This window comes from Heterodontus francisci, chromosome 3 (assembly GCF_036365525.1).
Source record: "Heterodontus francisci isolate sHetFra1 chromosome 3, sHetFra1.hap1, whole genome shotgun sequence".
NCBI lineage: Eukaryota > Metazoa > Chordata > Chondrichthyes > Heterodontiformes > Heterodontidae > Heterodontus > Heterodontus francisci.
Genome location: NC_090373.1, coordinates 134,359,645 through 134,382,130, shown reverse-complemented (window position 1 = coordinate 134,382,130; position 22,486 = coordinate 134,359,645). Strand labels below are relative to the sequence as shown.

The window sequence follows — 22,486 nt, the reverse complement described above, 5'->3', positions numbered from 1 at the left end:
CTGAATGCATGTTCAGTTGCGCGTTGGGCGGCACAGTGGCGCAGTGGTTAGCACCACAGCCTCACAGCTCCAGCGACCCGGGTTCAATTCTGGGTACTGCCTGTGTGGAGTTTGCAAGTTCTCCCTGTGTCTGCGTGGGTTTTCGCTGGGTGCTCCGGTTTCCTCCCACAGCCAAAGACTTGCAGGTTGATAGGAAAATTGGCCATTATAAATTGCCCCTAGTATAGGTAGGTGGTAGGGGAATATAGGGACAGGTGGGGATGTGGTAGGAATATGGGATTAGTGTAGGATTAGTATAAATGGGTGGTTGATGGTCAGCACAGACTCAGTGGGTCGAAGGGCCTGTTTCAGTGCTGTATCTCTAAATAAATAAATAAGAGACAGCATTAGCTGGAGTGTTGAGCTCCAAAATGGCAGCACTGTCATTAAATCAGCATTCCAAGCTGATCAATATCACGATCTGCATATTTTGTATACTTCCAGATGGCGCTTATTATATGTGCTAACACCCTCACCAAAATGGTGTCCAGCACGGATTGCACCAGACGTGTGCGCACATGCCAAGGACGCCAAAACAGCTCTCATAATACCGGAAATGGCCGCTTAGGAGATGAATTTTGTGGCCATTGTTCTTCACATACCAGTGAGTGTCATAACAAGTTAGTATCTCCAGGGCTCCTTCTGCTGGATACAAATATAACTACATATAAAAAGGAAAGAAAAATCTGTAAATGCTGGAAACTACAAAGATCATTTAGCATTTGTGCAGAGAGAAATATGGTTTTAATTGCATCATTGGAACAGAATGAAAAGTCTAAACTTGGACCCAATTCTTTTCCTTTTGGCTGCTGATGGACCTGCTATATTCAACAATAGGCATTTTCACATTCACATTTCACATGTTGGCATCGGGAAATGGGGTAGAAAGGAGTGAAATCTGCTAACTTAAAGTGGTGAATGGGGTAGGAGCAGCCAGTGGCAATCCTAGTAGGGGTGAGAAGGGCTGGTGAGTTGGCAGTAGGCTTTATGTTTATGACATTTTCTACTACCAGGCACTTGTGTGAGCAGTGGCTCAGTTGGTAGAACATCAATCTCTGAGTCAGAAGGCTCTAGAGTTAAGCACAAAAATCAAGACTGACTAGCCAGTGCAGTAGTGAAGGAATGTGGCACTGCCAGAGATGCCATTGTTGGGATGTGACTTTAAACTGAAACCCCATCTGCCCTTTAATGTGGGCATATAAAATTCCATAGCACTATTTTGAAGAGCAGGGAGTTATCCCTGGTGTCACAGCCAATATTTATTCCTCAATGAACATAAAAAAAATCCAGCAGCCAATAAAGATGCTACATAAATGCAAGTCTTTCTTTCTTTTCCCCTCTAAAGGACCATGTTCTGTTCTACAATATCGCTTAGTGCCTTGAACAAGCAGCTATATGTAAATTTGCTTTTTTGTTTCAGGCTATAGTCAAGGATTAAAAGCAAAATACTGCGGATGCTGGAAATCTGAAATAAAAACAAGAAATGCTGGAACCACTCAGCAGGTCTGGCAGCATCTGTGGAAAGAGAAGTTTTCATGTTTGCACTTGCTGCTGTTCAATATTCAGTCCATTAACACCTATTCTGTACTAATGCTTTGTCTTTCAACACACCATTAACATATTGTTTGCCTTTGCTCCATGACCTTTTGGTCAGCTATGTGGCCTTGTCCAATCTGCACCTTCTCCTTTGTTATCTCTTGCCCCACCCCCACCTCACTTGCTTATAACCTGTGACATTTTTAATATTTGTCAGTTCCGAAGAAGGGTCACTGACCCGAAATGTTAACTCTATTCTCTTTCCACAGATGCTGCCAGACCTGCTGAGTGGTTCCAGCATTTCTTGTTTTTATTATAGTAAAGGATTTCCTGTAGCTGGCAGGATAATTAGTTGTGATGTGAGGGTTTGACACATCAAGGAATATATTGGACCATCTGAAAAAGTATTAACAAGGTGGATCCCAATCTAAGGCAACTAATTTACCAAAGAATAACAATAGAGATGTTCAGGTTTTACAGCTTTGAAGGAAAACAGTTAAGAGAGGACCTGATGAAGCTATATAAATTATTAAATGGGATAGATAAGTTAACTTAGAACATTACTTCAAAGTAGGCCAGGTAAGGAGACCAAAAGCCATATGTTTAACTTAATGAAAAGTAATTTTAAATAAGATTAGAAATAACTTCTCGAATCAAAGTTGTTTAAAGTAGTCTACCTGGTAGTGTAGTGAATGCAGAACCAGTAGGACCATGCAAAATGTAGTTGCATGTTATAATGGGAGAACTTTGGGAAGCAGAGAACAGAACTTGGTTGGGCTAATGGGTCTTCTCAACGTTGATGTTTCTTATAATCATTTGTAACTAGTTACAATCTCTCTGCTCAATGTAATGTTCCTAGTACAAAAATATGGGATGCTTTATTTATCTTTGTTTGGAATTTTAACTTATTTTCTTCAATGTCTCCAAGATTTACACATTTCAGCTGCTTACTCTGGTTCAGGTAATAAGTCTTTTATTCAATGCCATGTTAAGACTTTGCATTAATAAAGATTTCAAACCATATCCATTTGTTGAATGATCAGACCCAGTTATTTGGGATTGGATCTTCCCAAAAGTCATGATTGATGTAGTCTGGATATCCAGGTGCTAAGAGCTGTGTTGGTCCTTGAAAAGTTCCTGCTTCCTGAGCTTGGAACTCTTCTTTGTTTTGGCAACAGAGCTGACATTGGCAACAATCTGTGGACACCCATTGTAACCTGACGTTCTCATCTTGATGGTCTACAGATAACAAGGAGTCAGGTTCTACCATCATCTGTGCATAGTCAGAACAAATGAACTGAAGCTGTTCAAGGTACTGCCATAATATAATGGCATCTAGATGCATAGAATTTTGACCGAAGTCTCTGGACCTGAATCTATCTGGAGATTCAATGTTGATGTATTTTTTACAATGTGCCTGTGCTATGTATCTGTTTTGTAACAGCGAGGTGCTGGGATCTTTTGAGAGTTCTGTGAATTCCCATTTGTTAATATTTGTTTGTGCAATAATTTGAGGTGAAAACACAACATCTTCTGGCTCTTTTCTATTCCAAGTTGTCAACATTGCAGGCAAGTGCGGCTTAGGGACATAGCTGTACTTATGTTTAAAGTATAAGTAAATGGAAAGAGTAACCAGAGCTAATGTACCAACTGCTGAGCAGATAATCACTGATTGGATTATTCGAGTACTTGGCCCTGTGAATGAAAACACAGTTAAATTAACAGTGGGTTAATACATGTTAAATATCATGGAAGTATCTGTATTAGAGCAGTGACATACACAACACTATGCTACTCACCTGCCAGTGTTACACACTGCACCTTGCTTGGTTTGCCAATCGGATTGTAATATGGAATCGTTGTTTGAACAGATACACAGTAGGCTGTTCCAGGGCTTAAGTGCTGGATCTTAAATGTTTTATTTTTTGTAATATAAGTCCTCTCGTCCTCCAAACCAATCTAGTAGTTAGGTGAACAATTAATGAAAAATAATCTAATTATGCATTCGATGAATGGGATAGAGAATAAAACAAGACAAAGTCTCTTACCTGATCCTGTGCTTTGACTGACACTGTTATATTGTATTTTACTTCAGGATATATATCTTCTACTGATTTCAGGCTGTCATTTTGCATTTTTAAGACTGTGCGTGGAGCAATCACTTTAATCAGGATGGACTCTTCAAAGGAGATCACCTCTGTCTCTGGAGGCCCAATGAGAGCTGCATCAGAAATAAGGTTGATTCTGTCGTCATAAGACTGGTTTATGCTGTGGGCTAGTCAATATGAATACCAACAAACTTTAAAAAAAGCTTCGATTTAAATATAACCTTCAATTAATATTTGATTTTATTGAGTATTCAAATACACTCAATGTACAGATGTAGCTCTTGATGAAAAGGCACCTAGCCTGTTAAATGATACCCAATTAGACATGCAGAGATTCCACTAAGAAAATCCATTTGGTCACATTGTTTTAAATTCATCAGCACTGTAATTGAAACTGAGTTTAAGGGCAGTTAGGTCTGATGGACAACACTTCAGCCATGCAACATGTGAGACAATGTTGACCAAACAGTACCACTACTGACCAGACAACAGAGTTGAAAATTATCCTCTTCTGTTTTTAACCAAAGTTTGTAAAATGTTATTTTAAATCTCAGTGAAGTGCACAACATCAATATTTATTTATAAAATAATACATAAAAATAATATTGGGAAATGGAAGATATCTTCTGACAGTGATGTGATTCTCAACCCAATGCTTTGTCCCTATCCATCTGAGTACTGCTGTGAAACCAAATCAGCAGAAGAGGAAATTCTCTGTGAATGTATTGCTTTGAGCTGAGCAATAAACCAAGGAATTCTCAACAGTAGGATTTTCTATTCATATTTGGTAGCCATTGCACGAAAGAATGGTATTGGAATACAATGTTAAATTATATTCAACTTCACACTAGTGAGAAACATACTTACTGTCTGTCATTGGACAAAATGTCTCACTCCGTGTCCAGTTTGAGAATCTGTAAAATGAATGTGCTCTCACTCTTGCAAAAAAAAATTCAAGCGTCGGATTTGTTTCTTGTGTGAGGTCACAGAAAGTTTCCTTGATGCCGCAACATTCTGTTTTGTTTGACCACTGCTTTCCATATCTGTAATAAAGGAATCAGCATCTATTGTTTCTTCATCACTTACACCATATGTAATAATAGTAAAAATCATTAAAGCAAAGTTCATTAAAGCTAATTTTAGTAGCTCTCTGCCCATAAGAATCTTATTAAAACACATACATTTGATGTTGCACAAAGTACGTGGTGAGGTTTTCTGCCCCATTTCCTGGTTTCCAGTGAAGAACACTTTGGAAGTTCTGGGAAATGAATTTTACATCTTGTGGTTCTTTTGGTTTGTTCAATGCTGAAATGAAGAAAGAGATTTCCAGTCTCTATTGTGGATCAACATTAACAATTATAGAGCATGGTTTTTCAATTGTCTTGTGTCATTTACTTGGTCAGTAGTGGTGGTTGAGGGATAAATACTGACCAGGCCAATTAAATGAAAAAGTGTGACATTGTGTGAAGGGAAGAACAGGCTTCATTTCAGAGAGTTTAATCTAAAGAAGACAGCACTTGAATATATTAATTGCAGTAAACATTCGGAAATACTCCATTGTGAATCTGAAAATAAAATTCTAGCCTCATTTGAACGAAGAGTTGTTGATAAAGGCATGAATAGTGTGATGTGTACTGCTCATGTGTCTGATATCAGCATGAGTGTGAGTAATTTGAAAATAGCAAGTAAAAGAAGCTAAAGATTTCAGAAATAAACAGCTTCCTATTATTTGGCTGTTCACACATTCATCAATACTTATCATTTTAATATTTTACTAGAACTGAAATGAAAAAATAAAAACAATCCAGATATTAAGAGGGAAAAATCTTCTTGACCACATCCTCACCAACCTACCTGTTGCAGATGCATCTGTCCATGACAGTATTGGTAGGAGTAACCACCGCACAGTCCTTGTGGAGACAAAGTCACGTCTTCACATTGAGGATACCCTCCATTGTGTTGTGTGACACTACCACCATGCTAAATGGGATATATTCAGAACAGATCTGACAACTCAAAACTAGGCATCTATGAGGCTCTGTGGGCCATAAGCAGCAGCAGAATTGTACTCCACCACAATCTGTAACCTCATGGTCCGGCATATCCCCCACTCTACCGGGGGATCAACCCTGGTGCAATGAAGAGTGCAGGAGGACATGCAAGGAGCAGCACCAGCCATACCTAAAATAGGAAGCTACAACTCAGGACTGCATGCATGCCAAACAATGGAGGCAGCATGTGATAGAATGAGATAAGCGATCCCACAACCAACGGATCAGATCTAAGCTCTACAGTCCTGTCACATCCAGTTGTGAATGGTGGTAGACAATTAAACAACTGACAGGAGGAGGTGGCTTCACAAATATCCCCATTGTCAATGGTGGGGGAGCCCAATACATCAGTACAAAAGATAAAGCTGAAGCATTTGCATCCATCTTTAGCCAGAAGTCTGAGTGGATGATCCATCTTGGCCTCTTCCTGAGGTCCCCAACATCAAGGATACCAGTCTTCAACCAATCCAATTCACTCCACGTGATATCAGGAAATGACTGAAGGCACTGGATACTGCAAAGGCTATGGTCCTGACAACATTCTGGCAAAAGTACTGAAGACTTGTGCTCCAGAACTTGCCGCACCGCTAGCCAAGCTATTCCAGTACAGCTACAACACTGGCATCTATATGACAATGTGGAAAATTGCCCAGGTATGTCCTACACATATAAAGCAGGACAAAAAAAATCGAACCCAACCCATCAGTCTACTCTTGATCATCAGCAAAGTGATGGAAGGTGTCGTTGATAATGCTATCAAGCAGCATTGACACAGCAATAACCTACTCATCGATGCTCAGTTTGCGTTCTGGCAGGGCCACTTAGTTCCTGACCTCAATGCAGCCTTGGTCCAAACATGGACAAAAGAGCTGAACTCAAGAAGTGAGTGAGAGTGACTGCCCTTGACATCGAGGCAGGATTAGACCGAGAATGGCATCAAGGAGCTATAGAAAAAGCAGTCAATAGGAAGCGGGGGAAAACTCTCCGCTGGTTGGAGTCCTACCAAGGACAAAGGAAGATGGTTGTGGTTGTTGGGAGTCAATCATCTCAGTTCCAGGACATCACTGCAGGAGTTCCTCAGGGTAGTGTCAAAGGCCCAACCATCTTCAGCTGCTTCATCAATGACCTTCCCTCCATCATAAGGTCAGAAGTGGGGATGTTCACTGATGATTGTACAATGACAACATCATTCGCGACTCTTCAGATACTGAAGTAGCCTATGTCCATACGCAGCAAAACCTGGACAACATTCAGGCTTGGGCTGATAAGTGGCAAGTAATATTCATGCCACACAAGTGTCAGACAATGACCATCTCCAACAAGAGAGAATCCAACCATCTCCCCTTGATGTTTAATGGCATTACCATCGCTGAGACCCCACTATCAACATCCTGGGGGTTACCATTGACCAGAAACTGAATGGGACCAGCCACATAAATGCTGTGGCTACAAGAGCTGGTCAGAGACTGGGAATTCTGTGGAGAGTAATTCACCTCCTGACTTCCCAATGCCTGTCCACCATCTACAAGGCACAAGTCAGGAGTGTGATGGAATACTGTCCACTTGCCTGGGTGGGTGCTGCTCCAACAACACACAAGAAGCTCGACACAATCGAGGACAAAGAAGCCCATTTGATTGGCATACCATCCACAAACATTCACTCCTTCCACCACCGACGCACAGTGGCAGCAGTGTGTACAAGAATACAAGAAATAGGAGCAGAAGTAGACCATATGGCCCATCAATCCTGCTCCGCCATTCAATATGATCATGGCTGATCTTAGGCTTCAATTCCACTTTTCTGCCCACTCCCCATATTCCTTGATTCCCTGCGAGATCAAAAATCTATCTATCCCAGCCTTATATTCAATGATGGAGCATCCACAACCCGCTGGGGTAGAGAATTCCAAAGATTCACAACTCTTTGAGTGAAGTAATTTCTCCTCATCTCACTCCTAAGTGATCATCCCCTTATCCTGATACTGTAACCCCACGTCTAGATTCCTGACCAGCAGAAACAATCTTTCAGCTTCTACCCTATCAAGCCCTTTCAGAATCTTTTATGTCTCAATTAGATTGTCTCTCATTCTTCTAAACTCCAGAGAATATAGGCCCAAGTTACTCAGCCTCTCATCATAGAACAACCCCCTCATCATAGAACTCTCAGGGACCAATTTAGTAAATCTTTGCTGCACAGCCTCTACTGCAAGTATATCTTTTCTTTATCATGGAGACCAAAACTGCACACACTATTCCAGGTGTGGTCTCACCAAAGCCCTGTACAATTTTAGTAAGACTTCTTTATTCCTGTGCTCCAATCCCCTTGCAATAAAGGCCAACATGCCGTTTGCCTTCCTAATAGCCTGTTGCACCTGCATGTTAACTTTGTGCATTCCTTGTACGAGTACCCCCAAGTCGCTCTGAACATCAATATGTAACAGTTTCACACCTTTTAAAATATATTCTGCTTTTCTATTATGTGAACAACTTCACATTTCCCTACATTATACTCCATTTGCCATCTTGTTGCCCACTCACTTAACCTGTCTATATGTCTTTGCAGTCTCTCTACATCCTCCCCGCAGCTTACCTTTCCACCGAGCTTTGTATCATCAGCAACTCAAATACATTACTCTCCATCTCTTCATCCAAGTCATGAATATGGAGCATAAAAAGCTGAGGCCCCAGCACTGATCCTTGCGGCACCCCACTATTCACTGCCTGTCAACTTGAAAATGCCCCATTTATGCCTAGTCTCTGCTTCCTGTCTGTTAACCAATCCTCTATCCACACTAATATATCTACAAGATGCGCTGCAGTAATTCACCAATGCTCCTTCAACAGCATTTTCCAAATCTGCAACTTTGCCACCTCAAAGGATAAGGGCAGCAGATGCATGGGAACACCACAACCTGCAAATTCATCTCCAAGCTACACGCCATCCTGACTTGGAACTATATCGCTGTTCCTGCACTGTCGCTGGGTCAAAATCCTGGAACTACCTTCTTAACAGAACTGTGGGTATGCCTACACCACATGGACAGCAGCTGTTCAAGAAAACACCTCACCACCACCTTCTTGAGGGCAATGGGGATGGGCAATTAAGGATGGGCAATAAATGCTGGCCGAGCCAGCGATGCCCACCTCCATGAAAGAATAAACAAAAAAATTGCTTTTCCATATCTTCAAATTTTATTATGTACCAAAAGTGAGGCACTGACCAAAAACAATCCTGAAGGTAATTTAACCGTTCGATAATATATTGTTCTGCTATCGAAAAATACAAATTATAATTTCCATGTTAAACATCTACAATATTCTATCAGTTTTTAAATGTTGTTTTGTAAACTAGAAGGTATGCAACCAGTGTTACGTGTGAGCCTTTCCACATTCACAGTCTACTCTCAAAAATCAAAAATGAATTCTATTTTTTTCCTGTAACCAAAGTGCTACAGCTGTAGGGGTGTCACTTCCATGTAGTATTGAGGGAGTGCTACACTGTCCGAGGTGCCGTCTTTTGATTGAGATGTTAAATTGAGGCCCTGTCTGCCCTCTCAGGTGGAAGTAAACAATCCCATGGAACTTTTTCGAAGAACACCAGGGTAGTGAAAGGCATTATATAAATACAAGTTCTTTTTTTTATTTCACTGACATTGAAGTTGTAGCGTAAATCAAGAAGCAGGACCCCATGTGAGAGTCCATCATGAAAGGACTCTTCACTTCACTCTGGAGTCAGGCCCAACTCTGACTCCAGCTACCATTGCAACTTCCTAGTGTTGGTGTGAAGTAAAGCCACTTTATGCCAGTGTAAATGCAGTAAAAATGTCACCTATCCAGAAGTGATTTTTTTTCAGTGATAGCCCTGATTAGTCCAATATGAAATCGCCTGCACCTTCCTAGAGAGTAGCAATTTTTACTTATGCTCCTTGTAAAGATATATATAATATATATACACATGCACATATTTACATTTATATTCATTACTATTTTTATTTCTCTGTTTGTTGATTTGGCACTATCAGGAACATGATACAGTCAGGATGATTTCCACTCAGCCTCCCATGTGGAAACAAGAAGGTAAAGGACAGAAGAAGGCCATTGGATGACTTACCAACTTGTTTACACTGCTGCTCAAGCTGCTGCCATCTTGGAGGGGACCTCTGATGTGCAGCAGGATTGTTTGTAATGGTAGGCGCTTTTAATATGCAGTTTGGCATCCTATGATGGACATAGGACCCGAATTGCAATTTTGAAGGACCCTGGCAGTAATATCAAATAATGACCCCAAATTCCCCTTTATTCAGCTTTTGTGGAACTAGGAAGAATGGGAGTGCTTCCCCTGTGCTTCACAAGAATACTGTGGCTCACTGCTGTCCCAGCCTCACCATCCCAACTGTCCCATCCTGCTCCATGCTTGTTCCCCATCCCCCGACCCTCCTGCCTGCCAGTTGGCTCAGCATCAGAACCACCTGAATTCCTCCACTGGCCATCTGGCAAACTATAGTGGGACATCCTTTTGCGATGTGCAGATCACTGGGGTCTCTAAATGGCCTTGTCCTCCTGCCGGTAAGAATGGGTGATTTTTTTTATTAGCTGCCTACCTGTTCTCTGCTGGCACTTAAAGTCTATCCCAATATCTCAGTTTCTATCCATTTTAAGTAGGTATTTGAGAAAGATATTCAGACAATCCTTTTATGTGAAGTTATAGAAAAGCATATTAATTATCCATTTCCAGATCTGCAATAAATTATAATTATTAACATTTAATAATATCTTCACAACCAAACTAGAGTTTCTAAGTTGGTCAAAATAAAATTTCTTAGAACTTTATTCATATATTTATATATATTGCACAAAATACACAGTACCATTATCAGATACTTCTCCTGATTTTTATCATAAGACAATTTTGAAGTTTTGGAAGCTAAATCTAGCCTCTTTTGGCTTTATTTAGGTTTTATTCTGGCTGATGTATCTGAAAATAAGTAATTATTAACTTTGGCATTGAGATTATTCACTATAATATACCTACACAACTATTTTTCTAACCTGAACAATCACTGACTGATTATTAATTGACATACTCCAATGGGAGAACTGAGATTAAACTGAAGGAGAAAAATAAAAAAGGCTGTCAGAAGGGGAACACGATTTTTTACAGAAAAGTCATTGGAGATAAACAAAATAGAATTAGAATATTTAAACAACTGTATGTATAGTGCAGCTCCAGGCATTTTTAAAAATATTATAAAGGATTAACTTACCTGCACCATTAAATAGAATCAACATTAGTAAGAGCCATAAAGACAAGTGCCACTTTTGTACCGCCATCTTTACATTATGGAAGAGGCACCGTGACTATCTTTCTGAAAACAAAAACAAATGCTACCTTTCAACAAAAAATGTGCTTGTTCATGAAATATCTGACTGCTTCCTTCTTACATTGTTATTATATACAACACGGGGAATTGAAACATAATGTAATTCTGCTAAATGCTTCACTGACTTCCCTAATATTCATTTACTAGGAATGTGCACAGTAGAAAAACATGTTTGAGGCAGACTGCAGGACACCAAAACATGAATTTGATCACGTACTATTTCATGTTACCAATAATAGGACAGTGTAGGCGACTGGGATACTTAAAGAATGTATCACATGATATTTACAATGGTTACATTAGTAGACAGATGAACATATAATACTGTTGCAATAAAAACAAGAAATGCTGGAAATACTCAGCAGGTCTGGCAGTGTCTGTGGAGAGAGAAGCAGAGTTAACATTTCAGGTCAGTGACCCTTCTTCAGAACTGGCAAATATTAGAAATGTTATAGATTTTAAGCAAATAAAGCGGGGGTGAGGTAAGAGATAACAAAAGAGAAGATGTTGATAGGACAAGGTCACAGAGAATAACTGACCAGAAGGAGCAAAGGCAAATGGCATGTTAATGGTGTGGTGAAAGACAAGCATTAGTGCAGAGAAGGTGTTAATTGACAGAAAAATGAACAGCCCTGGCCCAAAGCACAAATATGAAAAAAACAATGGGTAGGCACAGTAGAAACAAACTAAACAAACTAAAATAAAATAAACAAATAAAAAGAAAAAAGAAAAATAACAAAAAATAAAAACAAAAAGGGGGGGCCTGTCATGCTCTGAAATTATTGAACTCAATGTTCAGTCCGGCAGGCTGTAGCGTGCCTAATCAGTAAATGAGATGCTGTTCCTCGAGCTTGCGTTCTGTATTATATTATATATAATACAGTTGCCTCCTAAGTCAAAAGCAAAATCCTGCAGATGCTGGAAATCTAAACTATAAATAGAAAATGCCAGAAATACACAATAGGTCAAGCAACATCGATGGAGGAATAAACAGAGTTACTGGAGCTTAGAGCATATGCTTAGAGGCACAGGGCAAGGCTAGAATACTTAGTGAGTACTTTGTATTGGCATTTACTAAGGAAGAGGAATCTGACAAAATATCAGCAGGAGAGAGAGTAGAGGCAATGGATAGGGTAAAAATTGAGAGTGAGGAAGTATTGGAAAGGCTGGCTATACTTAGGGTGGTTAAGTCAGCTGTCTGTATGGCTTGCATCCCTGGTTGCTAATGGAAGTGGGAGCGGAGAAAGTGGAAGGGCTACCAGAATCTTCCAATCTTCCCTAGATATGGGGGAGCTGCAAATGTGAGGGCCTTATTCAAGAAAGGATGTAAGGATGGTCCTAGCAACTACAGGCCAATTAGTTTAACATCGATGGTGGGTAAGGTTTTAGAAACAATAATCAGGGAAAAAATCAACAAGCATTTGGAGAGGTTTGAGTTAATTAAGGATAGCCAGCATGGATTTGTAAAAGACAAATCTTGCTTGACTAATATGATTGAATTTTTTGATGAGGTAACGGAGAAGGTTGATGAAGGGAATGTGGTGGATGTTGTTTATATGGATTTTAAGAAAGCGTTTGATAACGTACTATATAAAAGGTTGCGAAACAAAATTGAGGCTCATGGAATAGGATGGTCAGTGTCCAATTGGATAAAAAAATTGGCTCAAGGGCAGAAAACAGTGAGTCATGGTAAATTAAAAGCAAAATACTGCGGATGCTGGAAATCTGAAACAAAAACAAGAAATGCTGGATTCACTCAGCAGGTCTGGCAGCATCTGTGGAAAGAGAAGCAGAGTTAACGTTTCGGGTCAGTGACCCTTCTTCGGAACTGACAAATATTAGAAAAGTCACAGATTATAAACAAGTGAGGTGGGGGTTGGGCAAGAGATAACAAAGGAGAAGGTGCAGATTGGACCAGGCCACATAGCTGACCAAAAGGTCACGGAGCAAAGGCAAACAATATGTTAATGGTGTTTTGAAAGACAAAGCATTAGTACAGATTAGGTGTGAATATACTGAATATAGAACATCAGCAAGTGCAAACCTGAAGAAAAACAACCTGAAAAAAACAGTGGGTAAGCAAACTGAACAAACTAAGATGAAATGAAATAAATGCAAAAAATGTAAAAAGGAATGCAAAAAAAAAGGAAGGAAAAATAACTAAAAATGACTAAAAATGAAAGTAAAGTGGGGGGCTGTCATGGTAAATGGTTGTTTTTCAATCTGGAGGATGGTAGACAGTGATATTCTCCAAGGGTCAGTGCTAGGACCACTGCATTTTTTGCTATATATAAATGACTTAGATCTTGGAATACAGAGTAGAATCTCAAAATTTGGCAATGATACCAAATTTGGAGGTGTGGCAAACAGTGAGGATGATGTGAACTGCTCATAACAGAACATAGATAGACTAGCAGAATGGGCATACAAGTGGCAGATGGAATTTAATACAGACAAGTGTGAGGTGCTGCCTTTTGGCGGATGGAATAGGGGGCTGGATTTTAAGAAGCTCTCGATGCCGCAATTCGTGGCCGGGGTGGGGGGTGGGGCGGACCTCAAAATGGCTCCGGATGAGATCCGCCATCGATCTTGATGCCGGCAGGGCTTGGCTCGATCCTCCTGGCGGTGGCAAGGCTCTGTGGTAGCACCCCCCGCGACCCCCCCCCCACACCACCCCCACTGCCGCTGGGCGACGGGACCACAATTTAAATAATCAAATCAATAAAATTAATTAATTTAAATATACTTACCCAAGACCTTGAGGGCCCACCACGATCTGCGGTGCAGCAACCGGCACTCCCCCACCTTCAGATCCCCGTTCGGGGAAAGCCAGCGTGATACACGTGAGGAGGTGGGGGAGGTTTATCAGTGCGGGAGGGGGGAGAACGGGGTCAAATACATGGAAAGGGTGCAGGGGATGGTGGGAAGGGTTGAACCTTAAACTTTGTACAGTTTGTGGGGGAAAGGTCAGATGTAAAAGGTAAGTGTTTTGTGCAGGAGAAAGGGCAAATAGTTATTATAATTGTTATTGGGGATGTGAAAGGGGCAAAAGAAATGTATTTATTTAATTTTGGGGTATATTTCTTTAAATATTTAAATCTGCCAGCAGGGCTGGCTGCCCTTTAAAAAGGGCGCCAGTGCCTGCAAACAGGCAGCTGACGCCATTGCCCAGGATGGACAGCCTGCCCCCTCCACGTGATTGTGGGGTGCGGGCCACCCTGGCTATTTAAATGAGCCGCTGTGCTTAAGATCGCGGTGGCTCTTTCGCATACGGCCCATGCAGACAGACTACCACTTTCTGAGTTCGCTGCTGAGATTGGCGGCGGGCTCATAGAATCCAGCCCAGGGTGAGGCAATATAGACTTAATGGCACATTTCTAAAGAGTGTGCAGGAACAAGGACCTGGATGTTCATGTGCACAGATCTTTGAAGGTGACAGGATATTTGCTTTTATTCTTTAATGGGATGTGGGTGTCGCTGGCAAGGCCAGCATTTGTTGCCCTTCCCTAATTGCCCTTGACAGCTGAATGGCTTGCGAGGGCATTTCAGAGGGCAGTTAACAGTCAACCACATTGCTGTGGGTCTGGAGTCACATGTAGGCCAGACCAGGTATGGATGGCAGATTTTCTTCCCTAAAGGACATTAGTGAACCAGATGGGTTTTTATGACAATCAATGATAATTTCATGGCACTATAACTGAGACTAGCTTTCAATTCCAGATTTTTTTTATCAATTAATTGAACTTATGAATTGAACCCATGTCCCCAGGGCATTGGCCTGGGCCTCTGGAGTACTAGTTTAGTGACATTACCACTACGCCACCCTCTCCCCCCTAAGAGAGTGGTTTACAAAGCATATGGGATCTTGAGCTTCATAAATAGAGGCATAGAGTACAAAAGCAGGGAAGTTATGCTGAACCTTTACAAAACTCTGGTTAGGCCCCAACTAGAGTATTGCATCCAGTTTTGGTCACCACACTTTAGGAAGGATGTGAGGGTCCCTGAGAGGGTGCGAGGGAGATTTACTGGAATGGGTCCAGGAATGGAGGATTTTAGTTACAAGGTTAGATTAGAAAAGCTGGTGTTGTTCTCCCTGGAGCAAAAGTGATTGAGGGGAGATTTGATAGAGGTGTACAAGATTATGACAGGCTTAGATAAGTTAGACAAGAACATTTTTTCCCATTAACTAATGGTACAAGGAATGGGGGACACAGATTGAAGGTTTTGGGCAAGAGATGCAGGAGGAATGTGAGGAAGAACATTTTTATGCAGCGGGTGATAATGACCTGGAACTCGCTGCTCACAAGGATGGTAGAAGTGGAGACAATCAATGATTTCAAAAGGAAGTTCAAAGGGAAGTTCAAAAGGAAATATGGGCACTTGAAGAAAATCAATTTGCAGGGCTACGGGGATTGGGCGGGGGACTGGGATTGAATGCATTTCTCCGAGGTGAGCTGGCATGGACTCGATGGGCCGATATGCTGTATACGATTCTATGACAAACCAACTCTGCCACAGAGAACTCAAATACAGACTGTGAGGGCCCAGCCTCTGGGCTGACGTTAACAAGGGCTTCCGGAGTGTCACACCCCTCGCTACTCTACTCTCATGCAGAGCCATAGGGGTGCTGAAGGCATTCCCAAAAAAGTGACCTTGGCTCCATGGAGAGGACCTGCTCTCCTCTCTCAGGATGACCTACTCCATCAGTACCTTTGTTAGTGCCAGATAGCCAGCTGTGCCAGACTACCCCAGCCCACAGTGAGATGCTGCAGTCTGCTGCCGGGCCCTCAAGGCCCAGAGCCACTTGAGGTTGCCCACCGCGGCCATCTGAAGTTCTCAATGGAAGTTATAGAGTCCTGGAGTTAGTTATATAAAGCTCTGGTTAGACCCCACATAGAGTGCTGCATTCATTTCTGGGCACTATACCTCAGGAAGTGTTGTTCTTGGAGGGGGTGGAGCGTACAGCATAGAAACAGGCCCTTCGGCCCACTGCGTCCATGCCGACCATAATGCCTATCTATACTAATCCCACCTGCCTGCATTAATTCCATATCCCTGTATGCCTCACCAGCTTCCTTCTCCCAAGCTCTAGACACTGAAGACATATTGTAGGAACGCTTGCATAAGACAGGCACTAAAAGGTTTCACAAAGGTGATTCTTTATTATCCCTGTTAAGTATTATGCACCGAAGTAATTGAGTTGTTAGATTCATTTTTTTGTGGACTTTGTGTTAATATTTGTAGTGAAGTGAAGGCAAGATCCATCATGCTGAACTGAAGAAAGGCAATGAGATTGTGGTGGTAAGAATGATGGTGATGAGGATTATAGGACTGTTGCTGTACTGGGGATTGGAGCCATGAGTCATGCGAAGCTGTCTTGGATGAGTTACTCTCGAAAAACTCTGGCACCTAGTGATGGTCGATGTTGCTCCTGCTGTTCCTCCACTTTGTAATGTTTTTCTTCCTCCTCCTCCTCCACTTCCTTCAGCCCAGGATGGTCCCTCATTGTCACAAAGTTATACAGTGTATGGTGCATCAAATCTAGATTCATGGTCACAGCTGTACTGTAATGCTCCTCCTGAATGATTCAGGCAGTAGAAGCATTATTTGATAATACTGACAGTCTTCTCAATTACATTTCTGGTGACAGTGTGGCTCTCTATCATGGGCCACATCTGTAGCTATGCCCGGGTTCATGACAGGAGTTATCAGCCATGGCTGATGGGGGTAGCCCTTACTGTCCTTACTTGCCAGCCTGTGACCTGACAATCTGGTTGACATAAAGGTGACACAGAAAACTGGCATATGATGAATCAATCATGACTTTGCCAGGAAACGAGGCACAGATGTGAATGAACCAGTGCCTGTGGTCGCAAACAAACTGGACATTCAGTGAGTGGAACCACTTTCTATTGACAATGATGCCAGGATGGTGATCGGAAGCATGTAAGGCAAGGTAGGGTGCAGTTTATGGCAGCTTGGACCCTGTGGAAGCAAATAAGTAAAAGGGAGTAAAGCAGAGCTGGGAATTGGGTTTGGAGGTGATTATGGATATGATTTGGGAAACCGGTCCAGGAAAAGGTTTGGAGAAGAGTCAGTGGCAGCCTTGAAGTAGAGGGAGTGGGTCTGAAATGAAGCCAGGGTGTGTCTCTGAAACACAACTATGATGGCAGACTGTTAAATATCTCAATCAATCTACTGAAGTTTAATAATGGTGACAGTCCCTGTAAACAAATTAGGCTTCAGGGGAATAATGTTGCAAATTTTGTTTTATTGTGTTACATTATTCTTATGTCTAATTTTTACAAATGAATGATTGAAATATGGTACATTAGTAGCTCAAAGCCAAATAGCCATCTTTAACCATGCCAAAAAATGATTGTGCTTTTCAGAAAGAAAAATTGAATTTAACTTAATTTATAGTCATTTGATAGTACAGAACTTGAGAATTGCTGAAAATAGAGACACGGTGTCAAAGCTTTTCGTCTTTCACTCATCAAGACAATCGCAAGAATAACAAATGTAAGGGAAAACAACAACTTATATACTGCATGAAAAGGTGCTGATTGGTTGGCAAGTGAACTCTGGTAGAGGCATTGCCATGGCGAATGCACCAGTTTACGGTGACTGACAGTAAACTGCCAAGCTTTGTTTGAAATTTAAACAAGGCAACTTGACTCTGATTGGTCAAGGCATTGCTCTGAGGAATAAACCAGCAAATGGCTGTCACAATTCCACACGCTATAAGATCGGCCTTATCGGCAACCTCATAAATAGGGCCAGAGCCATTTACTCACCATGCAAGCTTGATGCTCAAATAGGGTGAATCAAAGACATCCTGCATGACAATGGCTACCCTGATCAGATCATTTCTCGCTGTATATCATGCAACCTTATGAATGGGCCTAAGGCCGTCTTTTTCAGCCTTGAAAAGTGGACAGTCTACCTCAAGGGTAATGTATCCCAAAAATTTGAGCAACAGGTAAAGCTAGCTGTTTCATGCTGCTACTATGCAGTAGCAACACGTGTGGTGTTTGCCATCAAGCCAAAAATATGTCCTACACAAATGAGTAATGTGATATATGAATTTCAATGCCTGTGTGATGCTAGGTATATAAGCTGTACGTCCCAAAGATTGGTGGATCGTATCAAACAACATGTCCTTTCTGCTATAATAAAAACAGAAAGTGCCATAAAAACTCAACAAGTGTGGCAGCATCTGTGGAGAAAGAAGCAGAGTTAACGTTTCAGGTCAGTGACCCTTCTTTAGAACTGGCAGATATAAGAAATGTAGAAGATTTTAAGCAAATAAAGTAGGGGGTGGGGGGGTGGGCAAGAGATAACAAAAGAGAAGGTGTTGATAGGACAAGGTCACAGAATAGCTGACCAGAAGGTCATGGAGCAAAGGCAAACAATATGTTAATGGTGTGGTGAAAGACAAAGCATGACTACAGATAGGGTGTTAATGGACTGAAAACTGAACAGCCATAAGCACAAACATGAGAAAAAAAGTGGGTAGGCACAGTAGAAATAAACAGTACAAACTAAAGTACAATAAACACAAAAAAAGCCGAAAAATAAAAGTAAAATGGGTGGCCCGTCATGCTCTGAAATTATGTTCAGTCCAGCTGGCTGTAGCGTGCCTAATCGATAAATGAGAGCTTGCGTTGATGCTCACTGGAACACTGCAGCAATCCCAGGACATGATGAGAGCAGGGGGTGTGTTGAAATGGCCAGCAACCGGAAGCTTGGGGTTATGCTTTCGGACTGAGCGGAGGTGTTCCGCAAGGCGGTCACCCAGTCTGCATTTGGTCTCCCCAAAGTAGAGGAGACCACATTGTGAGCAGCCAATACAGTATACTACATTGAAAGAAGTACAAGTAAATCGCTGCTTCACCTGAAAGGAGTGTTTGGGGCCTTGGATAGTGAGGAGAGAGGAGGTAAATGGGCAGGTATTACACCTCCTGCAATTGCAGGGGAAGGTGCCATGGGAAGGGGATGAGGTGGTGGTGGTAATGGAGGAGTGGACCAGGGTTTTGCGGAGGGAACGATCCCTTCGGAATGCTGACATGGGAAGGGAGGGGAAGTTGCCTTTGGTAGTGGCATCACGCTGGAGGTGGCGGAAATGGCGGAGAATGATCCTTTGGATATGGAGGCTGATGGGGTGGAAAGTGAAGACAAAGGGAATCCTTTCGTGGTTCTGGGAGGGAGGGGAAGGGGTGAGGGTAGAGGTGCGTGAAATGGGCTGGACATGGTTGAGGGCCCTGTCAACCACAGAGCGGGGGAGTCCTTGGTTGAGGAAAAAGGAAGACATATCAGAAGCGCTGTCATGGAAGGTAGAATCATCAGAGTAGATGTGTCAGAGACAGAGAAAAGGGGACAATGGAATGGAGTCCGTACAGGAGGCAGGGTGTGAAGAAGCAGGTGTAGTTGAGGTAGGAGTGGGAGTCGGTGGCCTTATAATGAATATTAATAGATGGCCTATCCCCAGAGATGGAAATAGAGAAGCCGAGGAAGAGAAGGGAAGTGTCAGAGATGGACCATGTGAAGGTGAGAGAAGGGTGGAAATTAGAAGCAAAGTTGATAAAGTTTTCCAGTTTGGGACAGGAGCAGGAAACAGCACTGATACAGCCATCAATGTACCGGAAAATGAGTTGGCGGAGAGAGCCTGAGTAGGACTGGAACAAGGAATGTTTGACATATCTCACAAAAAGACAGGCATAACTAGGACCCATGCAGGTACCCATAGCAACACCTTTTACTTGAAGGAAGTGAGTGGAGTTGAAGGAGAAGTTGTTCAATGTGAGAACAAGTTCAACCAGGTGGAGGAGGGTGGCGGTGGATGGGGACTGGTTGGGCCTCTGTTCAAGGAAGAAACGGAGAGCCCTCAGACCATCCTGGTGGAGGATGGAGGTATAGAGAGATTGGACATCCATAGTGAAGAGGAGGCGGTTGGGGCCATAAACTGGAAATTGTCAAAATGACATAAGGTGTCAGAAGAGTCACGGATGTAGGTGGGAAGAGACTGGACCAGAGGAGAAAAGCTAGAGTCAAGATAGGAAGAAATAAGTTCAGTGGGGCAGGAACAGGCTGGAACAATGTCCCTTCTGCTGTTCGCAATGGGCAAGGTAAAGGTCGTACCCAACTAGCCCGTGCTTGTAAACCTCAAGACACAGTGTCCAACATTAAATGTGATTCCGCTATTGGACAACATTTGCTAAGTAATCCTCAGTATGCTAAGGATTACTCTGACAACCAATTTAAGATTGTCAGTAGGACTCGCAGTGTGGCACATTTGCGCGTACTGGAAGCTACATATATTAATACACAGGGCCCTATTCTTTGCAGACAGAAAGAAAATGTAGACACAATGCGTCTGTTTCAGCTGAACAAAGTAAGTGACAGCCATTTGCTGGTTCATTCCTCAGGGAAATGCCTTGACCAATCAGAGTCAAATTGCCTGTTTTAAATTTTAAATAAAGCTTGGCAGTTAACTGACAGTCACCGTAAACTGGTGCATTCGCCATGGCAATGCCTCTACCAATCAGAGTTCATTTGCCAACCAATCAGCACTTTCTTCTCATGCAGTATAAGTTGTTGTTTCCCCTTACATTGGTTATTCTTGCAATTGTCCTGATGAGTGCAAGATGAAAAACTTCGACAACATGTCTCTATTTTCAGCAGTAACTTAATTTAACTTACGTTTCTAACTGTTGACAGTGCATTTCTTTTATTGGTAGACACTAATGATTTGTAAACAATTTTCTGATTTATATATTCTCTTGTTGATTTGATCATAAAATTGTTAAAAGTACATTCAGACAATTCACTTCCAAGCCATCTTCCTATTTCAGCTTCACATCATCACTAGTTGTCTGTGCAGAAAACAGAACTAGTCAAACACAGTTCACCTCGTTTCACTTGGCCATTCATCATGCTAAAAGCGACAGAACAATGAAAAGGACCATTTGTTTCATCATGTACATTTTACTAACAGAAAATGGGGATAGAATTTTTGCAGGGGTTCCCTGATGAGCAGAAACCCCATACAAATGGCACAAATGGCCTTTGACGTTGTTTCTCCCCAACAATGCACAGTCCACAGATTAGCTTTAAGAGGACTGGAACCATAAAGCACCAGAGAATATTTGATTGTTACTGCCTATATTTATTCTGAAAATCTTTAAACCAATTCTTAACCAGGTATTAATTTTTATTGTACAAAGCAGTGCATCGCTATAGTTGTGTCAGGGGTCTATTGCAGATATCTACTGTTCTGCTGAGAGGTATGGCTATTTGAATGAGATTCCTCAAGCTGGAGTCTCTGAATAATCTACCACTGCCTTATTATCAGTCACTGTTGGTTTAAAGCAATTGTGCCATTGCTGAGCACATTTCCCGAATATTAGCCTGGCAGGAGAGACCCATTTATCGCAAATTCATGTTGCTTATGATTTTATGCCCATTCATTTACATTTGGGGCTAGAAAGGAAAATTTTCTGCAGGTATAACTCAAGATGTATTTATGTAGAGTCTTGGCACATAATAGATAAATGCTCTATTTTTCATCCAAGCGGTGGCTGTGACTATCTAAAACTTGGCTAGAATATTCGAGTATAGACATTTAGAAACTTCTCTTTTGTAAGAGATGAATTAGTAGTAGTACAGTAGGTTTTTGTTTTACAGTCTGGTATCTATTTCTGACAGCTCTGGTATCTACTGCTTTGGAAGGAAATACGAATTATTTTCTAAGTACTGGATTGTTATTACTTAGAAACTTCGGTAATCTCAATCAAGAAAGAGCTGTGAACACTAAAGTTGGCCTCAGTGCTCCTCAACTAGGGAGGAGAAAGTCAATTCATCTAGGGGCCATGTTCCTGATCACTAATCATTAAACTCCTTTGGTGAGTTCTGGTTGTGGACAACTTGTTTTTGATGATCCCTGTAGTTGAATAGCCTGCTGATAATTACTGTTTCAGTGCACAGATGAAAATGGCCAAGTTGATTGGAATGGCAGATGGCGGCAGTGTCATCTTCTGTGGGATCCTGTCCTAGCATGAGTCATGACCTTTGGAAGAGGAAGGGAGAACACTGTAAAAAAGGAACAACTGTAGCTAAATGCTTTAGAGAGGCAAGACAAATATTAATACTAGCATTAACTGACATTGAATGGAAAAGTTGCTCCTGGCATTTCAAAAATTGATATTAAGTTTAAAGTATATTCTAATTCATTCAGGTCAATCGACCTTACCTTCAAATGTTGTCACACATTTCTTTCCACCATACGCACCAATTTTATTAAAAAGGGGGATCTTTATTCGTGCTTGCACACAGTAGGTTGTTCTGGCTTTCAGATTCTATATATTCATTG

The 22,486-nt window shown here is 41.7% G+C and overlaps 2 protein-coding genes across 3 annotated transcripts in view; both read right to left on the bottom strand.

Moving 5' to 3' along the window:
- Positions 1 to 2,314: 2,314 nt before the first annotated feature.
- On the bottom strand, positions 2,315 to 22,473 carry LOC137361111 (interleukin-20 receptor subunit alpha-like). Of its 2 annotated transcripts, none has more exons than XM_068026056.1 (7): positions 22,367 to 22,473; positions 10,999 to 11,100; positions 4,865 to 4,988; positions 4,551 to 4,726; positions 3,624 to 3,796; positions 3,375 to 3,534; positions 2,315 to 3,270 (listed from the first exon to the last, which is right to left on the bottom strand). In XM_068026056.1, the coding sequence occupies exons 2-7, from the start codon at positions 11,063 to 11,065 to the stop codon at positions 2,615 to 2,617; spliced, it is 1,356 nt and encodes a 451-aa protein (XP_067882157.1). In that variant the 5' UTR covers positions 11,066 to 11,100; positions 22,367 to 22,473; the 3' UTR covers positions 2,315 to 2,614. The 2 variants fall into 2 exon arrangements, with proteins under 2 accessions (XP_067882157.1, XP_067882159.1); XM_068026058.1 differs by having other exon boundaries at positions 3,624 to 3,778.
- The window catches only part of LOC137361132 (interleukin-22 receptor subunit alpha-2-like), a 44,705-nt gene continuing 39,606 nt past the window's right edge, over positions 17,388 to 22,486 (bottom strand). The window contains exon 4 of the mRNA XM_068026070.1: positions 17,388 to 22,183. Coding sequence (XP_067882171.1) covers positions 22,145 to 22,183 — 39 coding nt within the window. The 3' untranslated portion in view covers positions 17,388 to 22,144. The remainder of the gene's footprint in view (positions 22,184 to 22,486) is intronic.